The sequence below is a fragment of the Dermochelys coriacea genome, chromosome 5 (assembly GCF_009764565.3).
Source record: "Dermochelys coriacea isolate rDerCor1 chromosome 5, rDerCor1.pri.v4, whole genome shotgun sequence".
NCBI classification, from domain to species: domain Eukaryota; kingdom Metazoa; phylum Chordata; order Testudines; family Dermochelyidae; genus Dermochelys; species Dermochelys coriacea.
In genome coordinates this window covers 34,035,604-34,053,756 of record NC_050072.1, presented here as the reverse complement: position 1 = coordinate 34,053,756, position 18,153 = coordinate 34,035,604, and the positions used below count along the sequence as shown (strand labels likewise).

The following is an 18,153-nucleotide window of genomic DNA, read 5'->3' as shown; positions in this document are numbered from 1 at the left end:
TTGTGAAATAAAAGTTGCAACCTTTGCCTTCCAGGAAATGCTATGTGAAGTATTTTGATAGGCTGTGGAGGAGGTGATGAGTAATTTTAGACTAGACAAGAACAGCTCAGTAATCAAGAACAAACTGCAGGGAACAATTGTGGAGTGACCAGAGGGGCAGATAACATGAGACAATATGCTTTCATTTTTAATTTCCATGGTGATGTGAAATCTTGTCAGTGTTAGGAGTTTAGACATACTGTGTAGACATCACTCTCCTTACAGTGTGTATGATAACACCCATTGTTTCATGTTCTCTGTGTATATAAATCTACCCACTGTATTTTCCACTGAATGCATCCGATGAAGTAAGCTGTAGGTCATGAAAGCTTATGCTCAAATAAATTTGTTAGTCTCTAAGGTGCCACAAGTACTCTTTTTCTTTTTGCAAATAAAGACTAACATGGCTGCTACTCTGAAACTTGTGTAGATATATGAATGTTTTGTGCATGCTTGTTATTTTAAAAGTTTCCAAAATAGTGTGTGCACAAAATGTGTACCTACAGCTTCAGTGGCTCTTTTGAAAAATTGCCTCTGGATGTCAGATATTATATAGTTATTTTAGCTGCAGTAATTTCATACTTAATAATGGCATTAATGGCATTAATAAATAATTGCTGTTATAGTTTTGCCCCAATGCGCACTTCTACAATACTTTTTTATTCACATGGCAAACACATTTGCTCCCTTATTATGGTTCTTTCATATTGCCTAGGGAGCAACTTTATATCAAACAAACAAAATAGTCAACCAGGCTGGAAACATTGTTATTATTTATTGATAAAATGTATGGAGAAATTTTACAGAAGAAAAGCAAACATGCAGAATTTAACAGGTTTTCTTATGATTCCCTCTCTTAAAAACTGTGCAAAATTCCAACAGTTATTACTGTTAGTGGTATTTTAAGGAGCAGAACACAGCTAGGGAGGGCATTCATTCTTTATATGGGTTTAACAGCACAATACATGTGCTAACAAATTTAAACAAAGGCTTTATTTAAGTTTGTTAGCATATGTATTCTGCTGTTAAGTTGGTCAGGAGTTCTCAAGGGGGAGTGGGGTGGGGGGAAGGGGAATGGAAGGTGTTTAAACAATGTTTTTGATTCCTGCTCCAGACTCTGGACTATGAACATATACTGATGGGAGCATTCTAACCAAGGGACAGAGGACTTTAAGGTAATCTGGAGCCTTCATATTTCCTTGATCCTTTGCAGATGGACTTATTAGATGTATATGGTACAAAGACTGTTCTAGCCTCATTGATTGCTGATTTCTCCCTTGCAATGGACAAAGATCATTCTCATATGAGTTAGCAGCCTTTGATACCTGAGGTATAAGTCACATAGTCCTTGCTTGAGTAGTTTTGTTCATTCCTCTCCAAATGTAAAGCCTGTTCCCATTGAACTCAATAGCAAACTTCTTTTGATTTCAATGGGAAAAGGATTTGGCCCCAAGAGATTCAGAGAATGTAATTTTAGTCAATTGCTATCTGTCCAGAGACAGTTCTCATGCATGTTCTGCCAGGCTGGTTTTGATTGCCCCGCCTGTATGTCATGCTGAGGAAAATAATAAAACAATTTGGGCTTTGGTTCTATCAGATGCACATGACACACAGTTCTATGCCTCTTTCCATCAAAACCCAGATGGCACTGCATCTTTGCTTTTCCTAGTGCATAGCAGAGAGCAATACTTAGGCCTTGTCTACACTGCCACTTTACACCACTGAAACTTCTCGCTCAGGGATGTGAACTCCCCCCCCCCCCGATGCAAGTTTCAGCACTGTAAAGTGGCAGTGGTAGACAGTGCACCAGTGCTGGGAGCCATGCTCCCAGTGCTGGGAGCTACTCCCCTTATGGGGGTGGGTTTTTTTACAGTGCTGGGAGAGCTCTGTCCCAGCCTGGGTGCTGCGACTACACAGCCATGTTAAGCACTGCTGTGGCCGCACTTTAACATTGGTAGTGAAGACATACCCTTAGATAAAGGCAGCTGGCAGAAGTTTAGCTTGGACATAAGGGAAGCACGGATAGGTGTTAAGAGAAAGTGGGGTGATTGTCCTTCCTATCCTTCTTTCATTTAAGAAGTTTTCAATTTGGGATGCTACTGGATCCTCAGTGACACCTGCAAATGCTTGGGCCCCTGGTGCCACCTGTATCATTTTACACTGCATCTGTTTAACTTGTTAAACTTTTGTTTAAACAAAAAAGTCCCAAACCAGCAACTGTTAATTATTAGAATCATATTGCAACTTGCTGCTGCTTAATATATGAAGCAGAGTATTTATTTGAAACTTTTAGTAGATGCAGAATGTAGGTGAAATGTTTCTGATATTTGCACAATTGATTTCAATGGGGTTTTCTATGGTTTGTGTAATAAGAGTAATATTGTTTGTGTGATGGTATGTAAAAGGTTTGAGTAGAAATAGTGGATTGCTAACGCAGGTTATGATAAGGAAGTATTCCATGGCAGTACTTACTTTACATATTATTATATTTAAATAGTTTCTTTTTTTAAATTGAAAATCTAATAAGGGCAGGTCTTCACTACCCACCAGATCAGCAGGTAGTGATAGATCTATCAGGAATCAATTTATCGCGTCTCATCTAGATGCGATAATCGATCCCGGAACATACTCCCCGTTGACTCCGGAACTCCAGCTTGCAAGAAGCGGAAGTGGAGTCGATGGGGGAGCGGCAAGCGGTTGACTTGCTGCCGTCCTCATGGCCAGGTAAGTCGACCTAAGATATGCCAACTTCAGCTACCATATTCGCGTAGCTGAAGTTGCATATCTTAGGTTGGACCCCCCCTCACCCCCCAGTGTAGACCAGGGCTATGTGAGCAAGAATGAGTAGGAAGAAAGTGCTATGGTACAAACAGAGAAGAAAGGCTATATATAAAGCCTATTATTACATGTATGATCCAAAGTGGGCTAAAATGAATGGAAATGTGCTTTACCTAGGAAGAATACTGTTGTACACTTCTCTAGGGAAATATACTGTATATAAAAATTAACATGGTTGCTGATGCATATTAGTCAATAACAGCATTGCTCAGAAATTAAATGTAACCATTTCATTAAAAATACTGCTGAAGAGATCATCATAGTTGCAACATGATGTGCTTAAAAGTCAGGACATGCTACAGTTAAAATGAAGTGTCTTAGCACTGCCCCATTATATTATACATATACAGCAGTAATCACAGGTGGGGAAGGAAGAATGAATTTGTGGTTAAAGCACTAGAAAGAGATTCAGCAGACTGGGAGTTTAGTTACTGCTCTGTCACAGACTTCCTGTGTGACCATAAGGGAGTCACTTAATCTCTCTGCAAAAATAGGGATAGCAGCCCTTTCCTCATCTCACAGGGATGGTATGAGGATAAATACATTAATCATTGTGAGGCACGCAGACAGATATATGGCCTCATCACCATACTAAGTACCTCAGACAGATAAATCATTGCTATATGGCCATGTCTATCTACAAAACCTTCACTCCTATAGTGTGCAAACTGGACTGCAGACAATGAAGCAGCTGTTTAATATTTATTTTCATCTTCATTGTGCAATGAGTGACCTTTGCATCATTCAACTGCTGACCAATTGCACACTGAATGAAGGGTTTTACATGCCACTCTTTGAATTCTATAACTTCTGCTCTCAGTTATACCTGTGTACCTTTGGGGTAAGTCCACTGACTTTGGTGGATTTACACTGAATTTCACAAAACTCCATGGGACAGCAGAGACACAGTTATTATCAAGTCCATGTTGTGACTCTGCCACACTTTCTAATGAATTATATTTGTTAAAATACTAGACATGGGCAATTCCAGTCAGTCTAGGATTGTACAATCATAATTTTTCTTGAATATGAAAGAAAGTTTACAAACAGTTTCAAACAAACTCATACTTGCTATATTAATGAGTCTCAACCCATCCCAATGACTACCATATAAGCCAAAAAGTAGGTACGAGGGACTCCATGATTTACCCTCGATATCCTCTTTCAAATATGAAGCACCTCCTAAATTTCCAGAGCTTTATTTGCCAACATATATAATTCAACCTATGGTCACTTTTTTAGAAAAATATACACTCTTATTAAAAAGTAACAATACACTTGATAAGACTATTATCAAAGAATAGAACAAATATGCCTAACATGTTATGTTCTTTGGAAAAACTGCAGTGGCTTTTGCATTTCAGTGAAATTTGTACCAAGGAGATGAATAAACTCCATTGTCTAAATGCTGGGCTACTTTTGGAAGATGGAGGCATATCTGCATATGCTCATTCGGTAGAAGGATTGTGACCCATGTGAAAAAAAGAGACAGCTTTATATTAAAATGATTAGCATCTAAATGGGTTTAGAGAAATATAATGTTAGTTGCTATGTTTCAGTGTATATATAACATTTTAAATCTTTGATACAAAATAAACATAATTTGTTAAGTGCTTAGTCACTGTAGAAATTTTGCATCAGTTCTTAAACTTGTAAGTAAAAATGAGGCACGGTTTGTAATACAAAAGCTGTCAGTGCTTTTCTAACTGCTCTTTTGATAATTATCTGGTTGGAGACTTGCAGCCTACTGAATTAATAGCTACACAGTAACTTTTCATGGATAGTTCAAGAAGCAACCCTACTGGCTACTCCAAGATACACAGTGAGGGGCAAATTTCCAGGGTGCCTCTAAAAAAACACAACACTTACAATTTTGCTGCACACATCAGTTTGTAAATCCAAATGTGCATCTGCTTATTTGCAAACAATGAGAAATCAGCTGTGCTGTAATTATGATTTTGTGAGCATAATTTTTACAGGCCTGCTAAAAGTCAGATTCGGTTCAGACAATTGTATGACTTAAGGGATCAATCCTGAATAGTTTTGTTAATAATAGAAATTTATTTCATGGAATGGTCTCTGTACATCTGGATGAACTACATTAAGAGGGAAGAAAAGCCCTTGGAATTGCAAGTTTCAGGCAAGCTCTGCAGTTGCCCCTTTCCTCTGGATTATTCTTTTGTCAAATATACCCGACTGATCTGGTGCATGCTCAAGGTTTGAAAGTCTGGCTAGCCATATTGCCTGTCCATTATGAGAAATGATTTTTGAATACTTTGTCTTTTGAAAATACGAACATTTGGTAAAGAGATTATGATTACTGCTTACAGCTTGGTTTCTTGCATAATTTGGGCTGAAGAAATATTTCATTTGATAAAAAACATGAATAGACTTTTTCCCTATACAAAACAACCCAGAATTTTAAAATTGAATTACTCTCCAAAAATGAGTAACAGCTTAAGATATTTTCTAACATATTACAAAATGCTATAGGGTTGTTGTTTTCCCTTTTTAACATCCACCTATATACCTGATTTGCTGCTTGTTGTTTTTTCCTCTTTTTAAAAAACACCTTGATTAGTCCATTATTCAGTTTAGAAAATGTTCTGACCATCAAATTTATAACTATATTTATAGCTTTACAGTCATATATTTGAGGCAGACCTGAGGACAGGTCATTGTTTAATTGCAACATACTCTCCTTTGATAGAATTCTTATTCTCCATTTTCTTCTTTAGTGGCCTTTTGAAAATCCAGCCTGAATATGGCAGAAAAAGAGAATGAAATTCAAAACTGGAATTTTAGAAACATGAGACATTTTGGCAAAGCTTAACTGTTTTTATTTACTGTTTTAATGCTTACAAATGATACAAATTCACTTATCACTGAAGTACAATGTTGCTTTAATGGATTGGAACAATAATGACATATCTCACACTAACAGGACGAACTGAGAGCAAAGTTAATGTACAATGATTGCTGAATCATTGTTATGCTGACGGAAAGTGTCAAAGGCCAGGGTTGGAGTTTGTCAAGTCTTCAAACAAACTAGAAGACTGTTGACAAATATTAGTTTACTGTTTAAATTCCAGATTTTTCAGTGGCTATGCATACTAATTATTACCATACTAACTGAGTTTGGCTTTGAGAAGACTGCCCACTTGTGTAAAAGATTTAAGCACAGCAGTCAAACAAACAATGCATCTGTCATTACACAAACTAAAAACTATTTCCCCATGCTAATTTTCTCCCTATTGTTACTCACACCTTCTTGTCAACTGTTTGAAATAGGCCGTCCTAATTATCACTACAAAAGTTTTTTTTCTCCTGCTGATTATAGCCTACCTTAATTGATTACTCTCGTTAGAGTTGGTATGGCAACCCTAATTTTTTCATGTTATCTATCTTTCTGTCTATCTATCTATCTGCCTACTGTATTTTCCACTGCATGCATCTGATGAAGTGGGTTTAACCCATGAAAACCTATGCCCAAATAAATTTGTTTGGATCTAAGCTGCCACAAGTACTCTTTGTTCTTTTTGCTGTCTTTAAATTATAATTTGAAATTTGAATTGCTGAAGAATATCAAGTCTGAAGTCAATACAAAATATTTTATAATGCTACACTCTTAATTTAAATTTTTCAGCTAATAACAAATATAATGTCATATTTTGCAATGTTAATGAGGGCAATGGACAGCTAGTTATACAGCATATTTATTCCACTCAGAATCACCACTTAACAGGCCAGTTTTTGTTAACCTGCAACATGGCACAGACAAAACCTGCTTTTGTGCATGAAAATCTGGTAATTTCATGTCTAAAATTATTTGTGAATTTAAGATGTGTAATTTTGAAGATTGCAAAGGTAGTTGTGGCCACTTTTGAAAATTGGCCCCAACATATCAAGCTATTTGCTAGTTTTCTACTAGTTCTGCTGATTTTGTAAATATGTAAGTGCTGGAGGTATTTTCATAGTTACTTAATTTTAATTCTGCAATGATTAAGAATCAGTTAATAGGTACTAATAACACTTAATATCTACTTTTTGAAATTCACTAGTGATTTTGGTTGCTAAACTTGACACCTTGAAGGGGCCCAGTTTTCGGATAGTGGATGCATAGCACTTTCTGATAATCAGGCCCCTTTAATGTGTCTCAAGTCGGTCACCCAAAATCACTATTCACTTTTGACTTTATTGCCTAATTCATATTTTTATACATATATCATAAAAATAAAGGGTGAGATCAACTGAAGAAATATGAGCAATGTTGTGCCTACCATGAGTGTACATGCAAATCAAGTGACCGTGTGTGTGTAAATGGCTAGCTAAGAATGTAATCAGTTTAATTATATGTTCAAATGACTGTACATGTGCAGTAGTGTATCTGCATGTATGTATGTGTGAAATTATATGTGGATTCTTGCATATGGACCTCAAGACTCCCACTTTTTTTAAAAAAAGTAGCTTAAGGTATACAGTTTTATTTTTAAAAGAGAAAACTGTTATGAATCAGTACCAATACTAAAATGTTACTAGCACCATCTCTCTAAGGTACTGTTGTAAGGTATAAAATAGACTGGCAATAACAAAGTCCCTAGTGGACTTTATGGATTTTGACTCTTTTCCTTTTTCATGGTATAGATATTTTGCTTGGGATAGTTAATAATGCTAATCTTAGTTTACTATTTATGGTTACAACAATGGTCTATTTCTAGAGGTATTAGAAATGGCTTTGGATCATTAAAGGTCTTGTAAGGTTTTAAATGTTTATTGTGGGATGCTAAGAAACCTTAATTCCTACTGAGTTGACTGAGAGTGGAAGGCACCCAGCATCTTCAAGAAGTACTCATAACTTTGCAGGATCAAACCATACATACCTGGAGTTAATGCGTGATATCTGTGAGTAGGTATTTAGGGCCTGACCCTCAGAGGTGCTTTGACTTCCCAAATTTTTAAGAAATTTTGAGACTATATTTCAGCATAAGCAACCCAAAATTCAAGGAATGCAGGAGAAACCTGGCATGGTTAGCTAAAATGATTTACCATTCTGTATTGTATACCTTAACTACTTCACTGTGGTGAATCAGTGTTAGTGTTCCACAGAGTAGCTCTAAGGTATTTCAGTGAAACTTTCATTATTTTGATCTCTGAAGCATGACAAGATTGAACTGGCTTAGAAATGATTTCACAAGATGGAAGAATCTCTTGTTAGTAGGACAAAAGTGCAAAGCAGCACTTTTTCTAAGCATCCCTGTGTCAGAACCCACTTTTTGTGACAAGAACTCTAACTGAATCTAATTTTAATGAAGTCTCACTGCTAGAAAACTGGCACATATTGATTGTACCCAAGTGGTTAGAATGGTCTATTTTACTTAGGGAAAAATGAAATTTCATTAAGTATTTATTATGATATTTTACTAATTTGGGATTTATTATGTTTGTCAAGTTCTAATGGTAAGTACACAGGACTGAGCCCTTAAACATCTAAGTATGTAAAAATCTAAACACAAACCAACCAAATGTGTAGCTTACCTTCCACAGTGCAAATATAAGAAGTGCAAGAATCAAGAGTCCAGCAAAGGCACTCAGTAAAATGACCCATAAAGGGATGATGCCAGGGTGAAGTTCTCTTGAAATTTTAATCGTGATCTGTGAAAATTATTCAAAAGGTAAATGGTAAAAAAAAAAAAATTCTCTAAGTAACAAAGTAGCATAACTTGTATCACCTACCTGTAGATACTGTAGTATGACTTTCAAAAGAACCCTATAGTTTCATTTTGTGGGTAGAATTTAAAGGATGAAAGAGAGAATTTAACTCTCAATATGAAAATTGATATTTATGTAAAGTCTCACAAGATGTGTAAAATTCACACAATGGGCCAGTTTCCTCAAAGACGTTACAAGCTTCCTACAGAAACTCTTCAACACCAAAAACCTCCTTCATAACACCATCCCTACTGTTGGATCATATTAAAGAAGTTCTGTATTAAAATCACAAATGAGTTTGATGCCCCATAGTTTAAATTCCAGGGTATTACTAATTAAGAGGTCTCTTGGTTTTTGATACTGTTTCTCTCCCTCTCTGTGTGAAACTTGCAAGCTGCTAATTGTGTTAGTACATTCTAAGACAGAGTCTGTTCTCAAAGCAATTCTTTGTAACAACAACTACTCACACAGAGAGAGACTCAAAGCAATACTCTGTAACAACAGAAACAGCACCCAGAGATTCCCCGCCCTTTTGTTGTATTCATCTCGCTTTGTTAACAATTGTGATTAAAATAGAGATAGAGGATGTATGTGGATGGATGCTTGCTGTGGATAATAACTGAATGATTAGGGAGGTGTCAGCCTAAGAATCCAGTGTCCATCGGCTGAAGAAGGCGTCAAGTGGAAATAACCAGAGGGCCCCCGGAGGGCAGACTGGAATCCACCCAACAGCCTCAAGAATGGGAGAACCAAAGAACAAGATAACATCTGGCAACACGGAGCCGTCAGGAATGTGCCATCTGCTGATTGATTCAGCAACAGCATGATGAAGCAAATCCCATAGACTGGCATAGGAAGAAATTCCTATAAAAATGAACTCTAGAAAGTGAGAACTTTGGGGTCTGATTCTGCAAACCAACTTCCAGGAGCATCAGATGTGCACCTGACAAGGCCCTGCTCCCTCCTCATGTCCAGGCCACCTGGCCAGTGGCTTGGCATGAGCAACTCTAAGGCTGGTAACCATGATAACAACCTTGCAGAACGTGTGTGTGTGTAAATAAATATGAGATTGAATGGAATGTTATAGCTATAACTAACTGCTTACTATGATTCTTTCTGTATTCACAATAAATGTGGTATTTTGCCTTTTCTCCTTTAATAAGATCCTGCTGGTTTTTATTTTATTGGTATAACACTACCACCATGGATATCATCTCCCTATATACCAATATCCCTTACCATGATGGCATCACTGTCTGCCTCAAATACCTATAAAATAATGAACACTCAGAAATCCACCCCAAACACATAGCCAAACTCATCCTCACCCACAACTACTTTATATTTAACAACAAACACTTTGTGCAAACTATGGGAACAGCAATGGCTAGTAAAATGACAGCCTCTTTATGGGACACCTCATGGAAGAATTTCTGGAAAAATGCACCACAAAAATCAATGATATACCTGAGATACATCAATGATATTTTCATCCTCTGGACAGATGACCTAAGCTTCCTCATAGATTTCTACCACAACTTCAATCACCACCACCAATCCATCAAACTCTCTCTACAACACTGTCACACCAGCACCAATTTCCTGAAGACCATGATTGGATTCAACAATGGAACTCTACAGACAACTATATACAAGAAAGCCACGGATCACTACATTTACCATCACAGATCCAATAACCACTTCAGACATGCCAAGAAATCTGTTATCTGCAGCCAGGCACTCAGATACCACAGAATTTGCTCCAAATAGGAAGTCCGGGAGACACATCTAAAGACATTTAAATCTGCCTTCACTAAATAAGGACATACCACCAAAGAAGTAGATTGTATCATGGAATGGGCCACACAAATACCCAGAAGAACCTGCTTCAATATAGAGGGAAAAAAACTCACTGACCGCACACTCCCAGTTGTTACCTATCACCCCACATGGGGTATCATCTAACAATTATAACCCATACTTGATGGGGACCACATCCTGAAAAACCTTTCCCAAACCCTGCCTTCTAGTCTTCAGACAACACCCAACCTCAACAAGCTCCCCATAGACAAGGACACACCAACTCAAAGTGCGACCAGACCCTGCCAGAACACCACATGCAAAACCTGCGGACATATCTCCACTGCTACAATGATTGATAGCCCCAGAGTAAACCTTTCAAGATCAATGGGTCCCACACATGCCTATCACAACATGTGGTATACCTCATAGAGTGCATCAAATGCCCCAGCAACAATTACATAGGTGAAACCAGATAACTGCTACACTCTGAAATGTTTCAGAAGTGAACTCACATAGAAAAATGATAAAAGGCAGAAATACACTATCATTTCTGGGTGAACACTTTTCTCAAAATGATCATTGTGTATCTGACCTCTCAGTCCTTGTCCTCAAAGGAAACCTGCCCAACACCATCAAAAAATGAGCCTTGGAACTTAACTTTGCAACTCTGCTGGACAATAAAAAACAGATTTAATAGAGACACTGTTTTTATGGCCCTTACAACAATTTGTAACACAACCTACTGCTTGCTAACCCTTAATTGCTCACTTCATTTAAGTGGTCTCCTACAGCATGTGTGAATCCCTTATGCTTAACAATCTGTTCCACCTTGTATTTAGCTCAGACACTCTTGTTTCTTCCTCCAGACCTGAGGAAGAGTTGTGAGAAGCTTGAAAGCGTGTCCCTTTCACCAACAGAAATTGGTTCTATTAAAGACATTACCTCACCTACCTTGTCCCTTTCAAATCCTGGGACCAACATGGCTACAAGAACATTGCAGAGTACCTTCTAATTATCAGTCACTGTTTCATTTATCACAATTCTGCTACTAAGTGACTGCAGTAGTCTAATAAACTATATTTTCTGAAGTGTGATGGGGTGCACAAACCCCAGACTGAGCAACCAGGAATTAAGGAATTATTCTGGGCTCAGCCAGCTCCACCCTGCCACACCTGTAGCAAATGTACCAACTGGAGAAGGAACTAAAAGGCAGGAGAGCAGCTCATTTGGGGGAAGACCAGGGAGAAGAGCAGACCTGCTACTAGGAGCTCCAGGGAGATCAGCTGAGGGAAAGGCAGTATTTCTCCCAGAACAACTGCCCAAAGGCCCCTCCCTGGGGGAAGGGAGGGCCTGCTGCAGAGACATACTGAGAGAGAAGCATTGCCCTCTCATATGAACTCTGGACTGTATTGATCCCCTTAATTTTTGTTTGAACTATCCCAACAGGGGAAAGCCTTGGACTGAGCTGGCCAGGAGGAGGCAGTTGTCCTCACTCTGCCTTACCCCAGATAGCGACCTTGGGACAATTGCAGGGAGGTGATAGGAAGTGGCCCAGGAAGGGCTGCCTTAAGCCTCCCCAGCTGTCAGAACATGGATAGCCCTCAAAAGGCCCTGGGTTGGAGCCCAGTGGAGTGGGAGGGCCAGGGCTCGCCTGCCAATAACCCCCCCAACTAACCTAACTACTAGGCAGTGCTCTCCTACCAACCAACCCTGAGCGAGTGATGTCACAAAAATTCTAGCATAACATTTCTTTATAATTCTGGCATAAAATTTCTCTGTTTATCATATGGTTGTGATTCTCAGAAAGGATTTTCAGTAATACTGAGAAATGTTTATTTAAGTTTGTGTTAAGCTCCTAAAAAAGAGATGTGTGTTCATTCAGGAGTACAGAAAATGCATGTGGAAAGACTGCATACTATGGAGTGTCTACAGTACCTGCTCCATGATTCAGAGGAGCATGTTAAGGGCTTAGCTTCATGAAAAAGTTGCAGTGGTTTAACTAAATTTGTGATTTTAAACCAATTTAGTTAAATCAATATAAAAGGCTGTGTAGAAAATCTTTTCATTCTAAACCAGACTTATTTTGTTTTTTCAGTTTTATTTGTAATTGGTTTAAGCTGATCTGAGATAAGAGTGTCCATACAGGGCCTTTCATCATTTTAATCTTAAATTTGTTTAAAAACTAATTTAAGTTAAAACAATGCAACTCTTGTGCAGCAAGGCCTTAAAATTTGTAAACTAAACATTTAATTTCAATAACTTTTTATAATTAAAACAAGGCATTTCTGATTCATATCACACTATAGAGGTAGCTCAGTTTATCCTCAAGAGAAGCCAAACTTCATTTTAGTTTATGATCTAAATTTTAATCTGTGTTTTAAAAGGAATGTATGTAGTAAAATAAAGAAAAAGCTTATGGCTCATCACTGGCATGTAATTAGTTTGTAGTTCCCAAAGTATTATGTACAAGAACTAATTCATTCTGAAGGTCACTCTTTCAGAAATTCTTGGGGGCACTGCACTGTAATATATAGTAAGATTTTTTACCTAAGTTACTAGTGTAGTTATCTAATACATATTACACAAACAAGGAATTACCCTAGAAAAACAATACAATAAATTTATTTTGTATAGCTTTATGCAATGTATTCTAAGATGTTTTAAAGAGTTAAATAAAAGTTACAAACAAAAAAATAGGATAGCAGAGATTATACTGGCTCCCATTAATAGGCAATGTACTTTAATAGGAGTTGATTAGGTCATAAGAGGTATTGCAAATGAGGATTGCACAGTCAGGGTAGATGTAGCTTTAAGAAATAAAATCTTATTTTCATATAAATACTCTTGGTAATGAAGAGGAGGAAACAATTAGAGGAAAATATTGCATATAAGCAGAATTGTTTCTAAAGGACATTTGTTTTTCAAGACTACCTAGGACAGCTGCTTTTTAAATTATTAATGTTTTTAAAAGATTCATTTTAAGTGTGTCTCATATCCACATGGACAGGGGAAGCACTAATTTACTGCAATGGTTAGCTCCACATTAGGTGAATAATTTTCTACTTCATATGTAAATTGATAAATAGCATAGTTTTTCTATCATTCAATATTATTTTAAGTTAGTTCTGACATTTTTTTTACTCTGAATAGATAAATTATAGACCTCTTCCTCAGAGAAGTGTGGTTCACTGCGGCAGGTAACATATCAAACATATCATTAACAGGGTAAATCCTACAATGGGTGTCAGAGACAAAGGTCGCACATACCTCTCGTTTTTGATTGTCTCTTCTCAAAATCAGTGATGAGTTTTCACTCTGAAGTAATGCTCTTACAATGAGATGTAAACTGTGAATACTTGCCTGGAAGAAAACAAGATGCCACTGTTTATGTTAAATATTTTTAAGACTGAAATTTCAGAGATGAATAACAGCATAGAATTAAGTTCAGGTTGTGAGATGGTAGGAGAGCAAAACGGAATAGAAAAATCACAGAGAGGCATAGTGGGACAGCACATTAATTCTGTACATGATGCTAAAGTTTCAAACAACAGTGAAGACAGAAATAATACACATGGACCTATGGTCTGATCCTGCAATATGCCAAGCACTCTCAGAACTTGTAGGATTGAACCCCAAGTATAGTTAAAATTATGGGAAAGAAACAAAAAATATGAAATTAAGACTGACATATTTAAAGTCCTGATCCTGCAAAAATTGCACACATGAATATCTTAAGCATGTAGGTATAACTAATGAGTATCAAGTTAAATGCATACATAAGTGTTTGCAGGAGTGGAGCCTAATATATCTCCAAAAAACAAAGCAAAGCTTAGCTATTTAAAGGGAAATGGAGTCTTGAAAAACTGAATTGCTGAAATATGAGTTTGCAATGTGAAATATTAGCTAAAATCTGAATGCTATTTTGGGTCATATACACAGAGGCATCACATCACAGGTTGGTAATAGTTCTTTTCTATACAGCTCTGGTGAAAATGCATTTTTAATTATGATGTTCTGAGTACCTCAGTAACAGAATATATGTAGGTTAATTTCAAGGGAATTCTTAAAATAGTAAGGAAACAATTTCAAGTACTAGAAGACTGAAGATTAAAAAAAAATAACTGTCTAAGCATTATATTTGGCTTAATATTGTTTCAAACCCATAGTTATACTGAATGTGGAGAAGGCTTACTTACTTTTATAAAGGTAGGTTTCCATAATCTTAAAGAAATGTTCACTTGAGTTATATCAGATGGGGCCAGAGTACAATTAATAGATGCACAGTTGTATGTATCACAGTCCTGTTTATGGACAGGAATTAGTAATTAAACATTTTAAAATGACTCTCTAGAATAAAGCATCCTATGTATATACTAGTGATTTGTAATTTGCTATAGGTTAGTTGTATGTGTTATTAACACTAAAAGAATATTGATTACCGGGGCTTGGCTAGACAAAAAAATTACACAGAAATAACCAAGCTTACTTTTTAATACAAATGTAACGTATCAGAATGCTAGCATTTTGTATGTATTTTGCATAGTTGGAAATTACTAAACAAAGTTACCAGGAAGTGGAAGTTCAGGTCTTTAAAATATTACTTAATATTTATTTCATTAGACGAGAAGGACGAGGATAAAAGATTTACACTGATGTAAATAGGCATAGTTCCACTGACGTCAACAGAGCTACATTGATTTACACAAGTCGAAGATCTGGCCCAAGGATGTGTAGTTCAGCTTCATGTGCAGTTTTTGCAGCAAGAGCTAATAATAAAATATAGCATGTTACCTTTAAAGGTAACGCTTTCAGCTATTAAAATATTTAAGATGAAATTATATGGAGGAATGTCTTAACAGTATTTATTAGAAATATTCAACTCAAAACATTCCAGGTAAATACTGCAATGAATGTACACATTTTAGACAGGCTTACCATACTTGTATCTTTTGTAGGTTCTTTTATTTTTGCCACAAACAGCGTCCCAGAATTGATCTTGAATGGATCTATAGGGTGACTGGTTTGGCAGACTGCATTCTGTTAGAAAAAATACCAATATCTCTTTTACTGCCCGAAGGTCCAAAATAATAACATTAAAAAGCTCCAGAAATAGGTCAGTATCCTAAGATTTAGCAACTGTAACAACAAGATCATTTTATAGTATACCCATTTCTATACATTTGTTAATAACCAGAGCATAGAAGAGCAAAATGAAGGTGACATATCTATTGAAGCATATTCTTTTTATTATCTTTCTCATTATAAATATGACAGTTTTATGAGGTAATTTAGGTTACATCTAATCTGCACACCATTGGAAGTGGTAGGTAGTGTGCATGTAGCTACATGCTTCAGTGAAAAGCAGGATGAAGCTTTTCAGTGCCCTAACCACTAAGCCACGCGCTTGACAATAAATGAAATTAATCTTGATATCTTCAAATTATTGTTCAAACACCAAAACTAGGCAGGCATTATTTTGTGAATGGCTACATTTCTAGAAATTCTTCAAGAAGGTTTACATCTTATTCCAAATCCAGGTTATCATATAGACTGCAATCAAAGCTAAATTTAAGTGCCCATATGTAATCAAATTGCGTCTTTCATTTTCTGACACCAAACACAAAAAAAATGGAAGAAAAACATTTAAACTTTAAAATAAAATGAAGGTGCATTCATGTTTATAGTCATAACTTACATCTGAAGATGACAATCCACTTAGGTAGAGAATGGGGTTTTTGGACGAAGTCAAGTTGGGGAATGAAATCTGCAGAGTGAGTTGTGGCACTGGAAAGTGTTCACCTTTTTCAATCTACAAGAAACAAGAACAACTCTGTATTTCCTGTTTTCTAGTTAGGACCTTCCTTATCTTATTGGTGTTTGACTGTGGTTTTTTTCTCCCCCTCCCTTCATAGAATCATAGAATATTAGGGTTGGAAGAGACCTCAGGAGGTCATCTAGTCCAATCCCCTGCTCAAAGCAGGATCAACACCAACTAAATCACTCCAGCCAGGGCTTTGTCAAGCCAGGCCTTAAAACCTCTAAGGATCGAGATTCCACCACCTCCCTAGGTAACCCATTCTAGTGATTGGGTTTATTTCACCCTCCCAGTGAAATAGTGAAGTGTCTCCTAATATCCAACTTAGACCTCCCCCACTGCAACTTGAGACCATTGCTTCTTGTTCTATGATCTGCCACCACTGAGAACAGCCTAGCTCCATCTTCTTTGGAATCAGGTAGTTGAAGGCTGCTACCAAATTCCCCATCATTTTTCTCTTCTGCAGACTAAATAACCCCAGTTCCCTCAGCCTCTCCTCGTAAGTCATGTTGCCCTGCCCCCTAACCATTTTCGTTGCCCTCTGCTGGACTCTCTCCAATTTGTGCACATCCCTTCTGTAGTAGGGGGACCAAAACTGGACACAATATTCCAGGTGTGACCTCACTAGTGCCGAATAGAGGGGAATAATCACTTCCCTCAATCTGTTGGCAATACTCCTATTAATACAGCCCAATTTGCCGTTGGCCTTCTTGGCAAAAAGGGCACACTGCTGACTAATATCCAGCCTCTCGTCCACTGTAATCCCCAAGTCTTTTTCTGCAGAAATGCTGCTTAGCCAGTTGGTCCCCAGCCTGTATCAGAGCATGGGATTCTTCCTTCCTAAGTGCAGGACTCTGCACTTGTCCTTGTTGAACCTCATCAGATTTTTTTTGCCCAATCCTCTAATTTGTCTAGGTCCCTCTGTATCCTATCCCTATCCAGCGTACTACCAATCCTCCCAGTTTAGTGTCATCTGCAAACTTGCTAAGGGTGCAATCCACATCATCCTCCAGATCATTAATGAAGATATTGAACAAAACCAGCCCCAGGACCGACCCTTGGGGCACTCCGCTTGGTACCGGCTGTCAACTAGACATGGAGCCATTGATCACTACTCGTTGAGCCCAATGATCTAGCCAGCTTTCTATCCATCTTATAGTCCAGGGTGATTGAAGTCCCCCATTAGAAGCAGGGCCTGTGATCTGGAAACTTCAGTTAGTTGTCCGAAGAAAGCCTTGTCTACCTCATCCTTCTGATCTGGTAGCCTATAGCACATGTCCACCATAACATCATCCTTGTTGCTCTCGCATCTAAACTTAACCCTTCATAACTATGCAGTCAGCCAATGGTGAAAGGGAGCATGATGTGAGCTCCATTAATTTTATTCAAGCAGCAGACAGGTATTAATTGTTCTCCAGAATTAGCAAATGCAGTTTACTGTGTACCTGATGAATAAATAGGTGGATGCAGACAGAAAGATAGAAGACAGGATTCAATCCATGTTTCTATTTTGACATATTCTACATTTCTTGCCATTCCCTTGTATAGCACATCTGCTTTCCCTTTAGGACTTGTATTACATGAGTTCCTAGGGGCTTTTCTTTCTATTTTTAGCTCTGTGTTCAAGTCCAAAACAATGCTCTAACTTGGGAAGCAGTAGAGGAGCCATTGTTGGGAAAAGGAAATGGCTTATGACAGCAGTACTGGCTGGCTCAAAAGAAAGTTCTTCCCCAAAGACTCTTAGAACAGCTCTAAAGCAACAGTTTTCTTGCAGCTCCCCTCCTTCCCTAGCTCAACTCAGTCTGACTTGTTTCTGAGATCACAGTGGCTTCTCTCTCTCTCACACACAAATTTCAGCTCCTTCTGAATTGGCACTCTGCAGCAAGGGATGGGGAGGAGGACTATCACTTACAGGCAGGGTCCCAAGCTAATAGCAGGGACACTGTCTA

The 18,153-nt window shown here is 37.6% G+C and overlaps 1 protein-coding gene across 1 annotated transcript in view; it reads right to left on the bottom strand.

Annotated features, from left to right (window-relative positions):
* Positions 1–799: 799 nt before the first annotated feature.
* Positions 800–18,153, bottom strand: part of ITGA1 (integrin subunit alpha 1) — a 129,537-nt gene continuing 112,183 nt past the window's right edge. The window contains exons 25-30 of the mRNA XM_043514359.1: positions 16,085–16,198; positions 15,325–15,426; positions 14,586–14,690; positions 13,657–13,749; positions 8,413–8,529; positions 800–5,635 (exon numbers count right to left, since the gene is read on the bottom strand). Of these exons, the coding sequence (XP_043370294.1) occupies positions 5,612–5,635; positions 8,413–8,529; positions 13,657–13,749; positions 14,586–14,690; positions 15,325–15,426; positions 16,085–16,198 (555 nt within the window). The 3' untranslated portion in view covers positions 800–5,611. The remainder of the gene's footprint in view (positions 5,636–8,412; positions 8,530–13,656; positions 13,750–14,585; positions 14,691–15,324; positions 15,427–16,084; positions 16,199–18,153) is intronic.